The sequence below is a fragment of the Carettochelys insculpta genome, chromosome 2 (assembly GCF_033958435.1).
Source record: "Carettochelys insculpta isolate YL-2023 chromosome 2, ASM3395843v1, whole genome shotgun sequence".
NCBI lineage: Eukaryota > Metazoa > Chordata > Testudines > Carettochelyidae > Carettochelys > Carettochelys insculpta.
Genome location: NC_134138.1, coordinates 252,017,374 through 252,026,646, shown reverse-complemented (window position 1 = coordinate 252,026,646; position 9,273 = coordinate 252,017,374). Strand labels below are relative to the sequence as shown.

General features: G+C 45.8%; 1 protein-coding gene across 1 annotated transcript in view; it reads left to right on the top strand.

Annotated features, from left to right (window-relative positions):
- Window positions 1-3,280: 3,280 nt before the first annotated feature.
- Window positions 3,281-9,273, top strand: part of NRP1 (neuropilin 1) — a 143,780-nt gene continuing 137,787 nt past the window's right edge. The window contains 3 exon segments of the mRNA XM_074984974.1: window positions 3,281-3,296; window positions 3,879-4,537; window positions 7,870-8,044. Of these exon segments, the coding sequence (XP_074841075.1) occupies window positions 4,471-4,537; window positions 7,870-8,044 (242 nt within the window). The 5' untranslated portion in view covers window positions 3,281-3,296; window positions 3,879-4,470.

Genomic DNA, 9,273 nt, shown 5'->3' with positions numbered 1-9,273 from the left:
CCAACCCTGTCAGCCAATCCCGCAGCTGGAGTTGCCAAGGTACTTCTACTCACTACTGGCAAGTACTGGCACAAAAAAGAACTGGTTTTACCTGTATTTGTTAAAAGTAGAAGGGAAGAAGCAGCATTCTCTATGATCCATTGGCTCAAGATTCTGTTTTTGCTAACAGTGGCCTTTGTGGAAAAGCATGGTGCTTCAAATTGTCCTAATTAAAAATTTGGAAAACATTTTTAAACTGCTTTTTACTAAAGTTTTAACTTTGGTTTATTTCTGCAGGATTTTCTAATTGAAACACATAAATGTAAAATGGTAGGAAATGTTCTGGGGGTCTGCTTTTTGGATAAGAATAAGTGAGTTAAAGGTAGAGGTGAAGAGAATGGGGGAGATGGCTCTTGTTTTAAAATTTTGAGACTAGAGAACTGGTTCAGGAAAATTTTTTATGATGCATCTTTTTCCTTTGTAAATCCCATCTTACCACCATTTTACTAATCTTTATAACAAACTCCACTCTCAAGTCTGTGTGACTAAACACAGAATTTTCCTCTATTTTTAGAGTGTATCTAATTTTTTATTCTTTTTTAATTCACACAGAAGCATGGATTTACTGATCAAACTCCACTGTCATTAACATAATTTTTCCTCTATTTTTAATTGTTCCTATATTTTATTCTTTTTTAGTCCCACATAAATTGTCTTTTTATTATGGGCTTAGTGATCTTTACAACAATCTCCACCGTTACTGAACATGTTTCCCTCTCTTCCTACTCTTTTAAAACGGCTTCTTCCTAAATCTAACCAAAAGTCTTACTTTTATTAAACTTTTAAGGGCCCTCTGTCATGCTTTTTCTCTAAATTTGTCTCAAAACTTTTCCCCCTCCAAATATGAAAATAATAATAAACTCTTTTCTTTCAAAACAAGAAGAAGGGGTCTGAAGAAGTGGGTCTGTCCCAAGAAAGCTCACCCAATAAACTATTTTGCTCGTCTTTAAAGTGCTACTTTACTGCTTTTTGTTTTGATAGTGTATAGACTAGCACGGCTTCCTGTCTGTTACTTTTCTTTCAAAATAGTTGATGGCTAAACCTAACCAAAAATCTTTCATAACCAACCTCTGTTCTTCCACACTTTTTCTTTTTACTTGTGTACAGCAACGAACATGCCACATTCCACCAGCCAAATACAAAAACTGAATCTTTTTTTTTTCTTTCAGAAGAGCCAGTGGTGCCAAACCTCCAGACAAATGGAAATGGACACAGAGGGAAGGACATAAGGGCTCTGTCTACACTAGCAAGTTCTTTCAAAAGATTTTTCGAAAAAAGGGGGATGTCTTGAAAGATCCCATGGACCATCTACAAACAAAAAGTTTTCTTTCAAAAGTAAATGGAAAGAATGTAGTGCTCCTTTTGAAATCACTCTTCCTTTCCCTTTTCAGGAAAAGCACCCATTTTTGAAAGCTTGTTTCAAAAGAAAACATATATGCTGCATCTACACTAGCAAGTTCTTCTAAAAAATGTTTCAGAAGAAGGGTGCTCTTTTGAAAGATCCCATGGAGCGTCTACACACACACAGGTTTGTGGCTACACTAGGCCCCACCTTGCAGAAGGGGCATGGTAATGAGCCACTTCAGCAGATACTAATGCGGCACTGCCATGAATATGCAGTGCCTCATTAGCATCCGCTGAAGTGCCTCATTACCATACCTCTTCCGAATGGCAGAGGCTAGTGTAGCCATGGCTACAGTGTTCTTTCGAAAGTAAATCAAAAGAATGCGGCACTCCTTTCGAAATCACTCTTCCTTGCTGTTTCAGGAATAGCGCCCCCTTTCAAAATCTTCTTTCAAAAGAAAATGTGTGTAGACACTCTGCCAGCCCTTCTTTCAAAAGAGCAGTCCTCACTGGGCCTGATTTTTTGATCCTTGGCCTGTTCTTTTGAAAGAGCGGGGGCTATGTGGATGCTCTCTTTCAAAAGAGTTGCTCACTCTTTCGACCCACTTTTTTGTGTGTGAATGCACTGTTTAGGAAGAAGTTCTTTTGGAACAGATCTTCCAGAAGGACTTCTCTTGAAAGATCTCTGTAGTGTAGATGTAGCCAAGGGGTGTGGAAACCTGTAAAAAAGTGTATGATAATGAATGCTACCCATGTATATACTACTGAGGTAGAGTGGGGAGGCACAAAGGAAGAAAGGAAGGATTGTGAGGGGAAGAACAGCAGGAGAGGGGAGGAGTGGGTGTGGAGAGGGACAGGAGCTCAGTGGACAGGGGAACAGGAGTTGAGGATTATGGGGAGCAGTGGGAGGGGAAGGGGAGAAGAAGATGAGGGGAGAGAGGCAGAATGGGAGGAGAGCAGGAGCTGCTGTTGAGGGGAGCAATGGGAAAAGAAGGGGAGCCGGCGCTGAGGGGGAGGGGAGGGAAGGGGTGCGGGCAGTGGGGTGGAAAGGAGAGCAGACAGAGAGGAAGGGGAGATGGGCAGCAGGAGAAGGGGTGGAAGGTGGGGCAGTGAAGGGGGAGCAGGAGCTGGTGGGGGAGAAGTCCCGGAGTTGGGCGGGGAGATAGTAAGGCGAGCGACGAAAGCTCCAGGGAGCGGGCAGAGGAGACTGAGGCGTTAGTCCGGAGGGGACTCGGCCTCCTCCCGCGTTCATCTCTCTCTCAGATGCGGTGTGTGCGCGGTAAAGGCCCCGCGGCGTCCCCACCCCAGGGCTCGGCGGGGCTCCGGCAGCGCGCCCTAGTGCCGGTTCTTGCCTCACCCACTAGATCGGGCGGGCCCTGCCTGGCGGGGGCGGAATGCTCGGTGGGGGCCGCGGGCTGCCTCATGTGCGCCCCTCCCCCGGGAAAGCCGGCAGCTCCCACCTGCCAACGGGCCCCGCCGGGCTGAGGCCGAGAGGTTGACACGCGCCAAGAGCCTGGAAGGCAGGTCCGTGCAGCTCCCGCCCCGGCACCTCCCCGGCCGGCGTGCCGCCCCCAGCCCTCCGTGCAGCTCCTGCCCCGGCACCTCCCCGGCCGGCGTGCCGCCCCCAGCCCGGCTTGCCGCTCCCGCCCCAGCGGCTACCTTCGCCTTCAGTCACACCCGGGGGGGAGGGGAGGAGGTGTGAAAAGACGAGGCGGGGGGATTGGGTGGGAGCCCCCCCGCTCCGCGTGGGCGGCGAACACGAGTGGGCGGGGGATGCGGGCGGGAGCCGCCCGCCGCGTGCCGGACGGGGCCGGGGAGCTGTGCCCTGAGGGGGAGCGTCCCTGCAGTACTGGGCAGCGCTCCGGCGTGAGCGGGTAGCCACCGCCACAGAGGTGCCTCCTCTGTACTGTACGGTAACCCTGCGCCGGGCGCCGGCGAGCGCTGTGCCCCCCGGCGGCCGGGAGGGCGCGGGGACGGCGGGCAGGTCGCACGGGGAGGACGGAGTCAGTAGCGGAGGACACACGGGCGTGCGCAAGGCGGACGGCGGGCAGAGCGCTGCCGTGGAGCCTGGCTGGCAACGGAGCGCCAGGGCGCGCCGGGCACTGAGCCAGGCTGGCTGGAGGGCCCCGGGGACTGGCCGAGGCGGGGAGGGGGGCAGTGCCCGGCGGGCCCTGGGCCGCACCTTGAGCGCGCCGCTGCCGCGGGCTGTCCCGGGCCAGCTGCACCGCATGCTCTGTCGGTATCACTTGTCTTTACCGGACCCCATCGGGGAGGGGCGGCCGCTCCCCTCCCGCCGCCCCGGCTCGGGGCTCCCCGCCCCGCTGAAGTTCAGGGCCCCGCGCGTCGTGTGTGTTTGTTGATCCGCCTTGGCCGACGCCTTGGGGGGCTGAGGAGGAGGAGGAGGAGGAAGAGGAGGGCGGGGAGGGGGAGGGGCTGGGGAGACGCCGGCTCCTCTGTCTCTCTTATTGCCACTGAGTTGCGCTTCTCCTCCTCAGGCTGCAGGAAGGAGCCGCCCGGCGCTTCTCACTTCCCCGCTCCCCATCCTCCGCCTGGCCGCGCGTCCGAGCCGCTCGCCCGCCAGGCAGCCGCGGCAGCAGGTGCCCGGAGGTGGCCAGCCCTGTGCCCTGCACGGCAGGTTGCTCTCGGGCGCTGGGACAAACTTGTGTGTGGCTGAGTTGCGGGCGAGCTGCCCTAGAGAAAGAGGTGCGCGGCTGCCGAAACTCCTGCCTCTGCTCTCCGCAGCCTCCTCCCCTGCCCCGGCCCGGGGTCCCAGCAGCCGGCCGGATTTCGGTGGCGGTGCTTGTCAGCTGGCTTTCTGGTCTCTTTGGACATGGCAGGAGCAGCGACGCCTGGGAAAGAGGCGAGTGTGGGAAACCGGAGAGGAAACCGGAGCTAAATGACAGGATGCAGGAGACTTGAGACACGCACGGAAAGAAGCGTCTCTGCCCCCGGAACTCTGCTGCTACTGCTGCTGCTGCGGACCTAGTTCTACCCCTCGCTCCCGCCGGAGGATTTAAGAGCTAGGCGGAGTTGTGTGCTCTGAGGGCTGGGTTCTTTTCACTCCTTCCTCTGCAATCAGAAAGGAAGATGGACTGGGGACTTCTCCTGCAATATGCCGCCCTCACCTTCACCCTGGCCAGGGCTTTAAGGAGCGGTAAGTGACACAGAGGACAACCGATTTCAAATTTTTAACTAATTCAAATGGTATTTTCAGAGGTCAGCCCCAGTGGCCAGTTCTAGTAACAATCAAAGGATGAGACCTGTTTTTCAGTGGAAGGAAGATCAACTTGATATTAGGATTAGAGGAACTTTTCAGTAAAAATCTGTGATCTACTTTCCAGCATCATATAACCATCACAAGGCCCTTTGCACTTTATTTTCAACCCCTTTCTGTTGTTATCTAAAGGACTGCTGCTAGCTTTCAGGAGGTTAGGGCAGCCAATTATCCTAATAATGTTTCCTCCCTTTCGCCATTAAATAAGACAAAATGTGCAAGATGATAAGCACCTTAAAGGAAGAATTTTGTATGTGTGTGTGTATGGGTGGTAGATATTCCAACTATCATCTTTTGTAGTTGTAGGTCAAATAAGACATAAGCTGTTTATTTCAAAAGTCTGGATTCCGTATGGAACTTGAATAGAGTGCACAGAGGAATCTGATGGTCTTGCAAGGGCTTGGGATTCAAGTCTTAATAGAGAAATCCCATAGCAATGACTTTTATATCTAGTTCATTTTCAGGCAACACTTGAAAACATAGCTAATTAAAGACAAAGCTCTCTTCCTACTTTGAACAATGCCTTGGCACACTGTTTCCCTGAATTGTACACTTTTAAAGATGGTCTAATTGTAGGATTGTTTGACATTTAACTAGGGGACATGAAAGAACTCCTGTGAATTTTCCTTTTCCAGCAAATCCTGAGCAATTATTATTAACTAATGATCAAATATTTACTTTTGCCTGACTAGGCTTTCAATCAAAGTAATTAAAAGAAAAGAGCTTCCTCCACTTGCAGTGGTATATTGTTTTAATAAGAGATCACAAGTGGAGTGTCTTGGAGTGGAGAATGTAAATCACATTTTTATGATGGAAGTTAATCTCTTTGCAATAAATTTTGAGGAGGCTGCCTAATTTAATAAGCAGTAGATTCCTCCTCCAGTGATCTGACACAGAAGCAAACAGATTAAGAAAGCAAGCATGTGCCAATCTTAAACTGTGAATCTTCAGTTTGATCCAGCCTGGTCTAACCGTTGTAAGCTGTAGGTAAGGAGGTGGGGAGTAACATTAACCTCCTCTGTCTGTTTGAAGCCATTATTTGTAAATGTGAAAGGACTGCTCCATATTTCTGTATCACTTTGCAGCAGTGACAGAAGTGGTAAAGTAATGGGGATTAAACTGAAGCCTATAGGACGAAATGAAATGAGGTGTGTAGGGGTGACATTGCAATAGTATTGGTACTAATCTTTCTTTAAATATAGAGCAGAACTTGGGAGAGCTGTTGAGGAAGAAATTGTCTGAGAAGCAGGGCTGCCTATGTGGGTATAGAAATAACAGCTCTACTGGAGTCACTAAGGCCATTAACCTCTTGTGTAACTTACCAGACCTGCTAATGCCAGTGTCCACCCTCCTTCCAATCCTAGTGTCTGCTAAATTAATTCATTAGCCTTATTTAGAACTAATGGTCCAAAGTCATCAGAAATTGTTCTTCCTAATTAAGTGTTGGAGAGATTGCACAGAGCCAAGGAGTCTAGCAGTTCGTATTATCTTATTACACTGTCACTTTCCCAGAAGTTGCAGATTAAAGAGCACTGGTGGTAGTGAGTCTGCCTCCATGTCTTGTGAAGTGACTCTGTCAAGTGACTAGAAGCAGCACTGTTTTATTTCACTCTCTGAACAGATGCCAGATTCTGCCATGTTGTTTGCACTGAGCTGTAGTGGACTTAATAAGACAGGATCACTTCCCAAATCTGCTACAGGCTGGATATAATGCTTGGTTCATTTGGAACCACAGACAAGGTAGTTCACTGTGTTCACTAGCTACAGATGTTGAGCTCTTCCTTGCAACCCCCTTTTGTTCCCAGAAAAAATAAGCAATTTATTTTAGCAAGTACAAATGGAAACAAATAAAACAGGCTAGCACCAACCCAAGCAACATAGCTAGAAATATCTTGTTGCCTTTGAACAAACAGTATCATATATGTCATCTCCTTCCTTTCTAATTTATGGCAAATGATTTCTATAATGCTTGTAGGTTTATGCATTTTTTATATGCACTTCATCTTTCATTTCCATTTGACCTGGTTTTCCTGTAATAAAATTCTGTACATTTATACATTCATGCTGAGAGCTAAGAGTGCCATTTTCCTTCCACAGGGAATCTATGAGATACAGTGGTACAAGTGGTATATACCATTGTTCAGAATCAGTGATATATAGATTTATATTAGTACATATATGCTTCCCTTCAGTAGTTTATTCTCATACTTTATTGCTGAAAATTACATATGTGTGGAAAAGTTTCTTTAGCTGAAGATCTACCCATAATAAAATATAACAATGTAAACCGACACTAAACAATAAAACAAATGACCTTGCAGGCTAAATTATTTACTTTTCTGTTCCAACAATACAACTTAAAATGGGTAAACCTACAATTGTTTGCCAAAGGAACATGATGAAGCCATCATATTTCATACTTGAAATTCATGACTCTGGTAACTTAACTTTTCCAAATATTTTACAATTAGAAATAAACCTGGTGGGTTTTTTTGGAATGGGTGGGGAATAAAGGAGGTTTGTTTCTGGTCCATTTGTTTGATCTGTCCTCCAAGCATGAACAAACTTCTTTAAAGGAGTAATACTGAATCACTTATGCTTCACTAAACGCACTTTGTTCTCTGTTAGTCTGGATTTAAGGAGCACAGATAACTTCAAATTGCTTAGATTTATGGACTGATAAAACAAAAGAAGTCTCTGCTGTAAGCAAGCGGGGGCCTATGAAGACAAACTCTCCAGTGGCCAATGACACAGACCAGGCTTTTCATCAGAATAGCTGTGCAGGGGGTCAGACAGAATCTTTCTAGTCATTCTCCACTTAAAACTTTGTTCCTTAATAAGATTACACCTCTCTGAGATAAATCTAAGTGAAGCCCCTTGGACTCAGTGTTAACATCAATTGTGAGGTTGCAGTGTTTTAATGCTGTGTGGGTTTATTTCTGAAGAAAATTTCTAAAGCTTTGAAATTTGGCCTCTAAAGTAGAGCCTCTATTTACACAGATTGGCCTTTGAAGCAACAACTCATGTACATCCAAATTTTGCATGTTATCCATAAGAGATTAATTTAAACATGTAGAATGCAATTAATGTTTTCCCAAAGAAAAATGTAGAAAATTCAACATTTTAACCACTGTTAACTCATTCAGCTGTACCTGAATACATGTGATTTACTGGAGAGGAAACTGAACAGGAATTTTTTGTTTTCATTGCAGATAAATGTGGTGATAATATAAAAATTGAGAACCCTGGATACCTTACTTCTCCTGGCTATCCTAATTCCTATCATCCAAGCCAAAAATGTGAATGGCTGATTCAGGCTCCTGAACCATATCAAAGAATTATGATCAACTTCAATCCTCACTTTGATTTGGAGGACAGAGACTGCAAGTAAGTGAGACTGTCAGTAAAGGGCACCAGAGCACCATCTAGTGGATAAAAATGTTCATATGGTCTTTGTATGGGAAAAATGTATGTGTAGAAGATAGTGTGTGAAATTAATCCATCAGGGATTTGCGTCCGAACCAGATAGGTTAGTGCCAAAGAAACTAAAATTAGGTTTTGTGCTTCCTGAGCCTCAAAAACAGCAAGATTACCTTTGATTTATACTTGTAATCCTTCTGTCTGTTTTTCTTGGATACAAAAGCCCACTAATTGTTTTTCCCGTTAAAACACTTTCCTCAGTATTTGCAGTGGTGGTGATGTGTATATAAGCCAGTGGATGGAGCTTTGATTTGTACTTTTCTGAAACAGTAAGCTGCTATTTTTTTTTGAGAAGCATACATAGTAAAAGTAGATTAGTAGGAGTATACTAGGAAGGAGATGCTATAATTTTCTAGTATTTAAAATTACATTTGAATTACTTCTATGTGATGAGAGAAACCATAAGTTAGTGTGGCTTTATATACATTTTATGGGAATGTTACCAGGATGAGGGATTTTTACTACAATATGAAACATATTTGTAATAAAAGCATGTAACTAATAAGTACAGTAAAAATAGTTCTCTCTTTCATGTTGGTTAACTACTCCAAACAACCTGGTCAGAGGTTTAAATTTTCTCAAAGCACTGACTTGTCTTAACAATACAGTATAGACTGAGAATGTAGTCTCATCCATTGGAAAGGTGCAGTGCATAGCAGTCTGGTAGTTGTAATTCCCCTCTCTGGCTTTTTTCCTGCTGGTCTCTGCGAGATTACTTCCCCTACTTCATCAGGTCAGTAGGCTGAGAGAAGACAGAGCAGAGTCAAGGCTGCAACTATTTCTTCCCCCTTCTCACCCACTCTCCATTCTGTAACTATTCTCCTATATCTGTGACCAAAAAGCCGGTAGTTTGCACATGGTGACCCATGGTTTGATTGTGGCCCATTTCATTATAGACAGTCCACGAAGTTGAGCCACTTTAATGAAGAACATCTTCTGATTTTTATTTATTCCTTTTACAGATTTTTTTAAAAGACACAGTTCTGATGCACAAATGCTGATTCTGCGAGTTTTTGAGTGCTCGCAACTAAGCAGTGCTATTTTTCTAGAAAAAAAGGTGCCGGAACTCAAGTCAAATGATTCCTCATAGGGGATAGGGTGTTCAGTTTTAATGCCCTGGTCCCCATGCTGCTGCA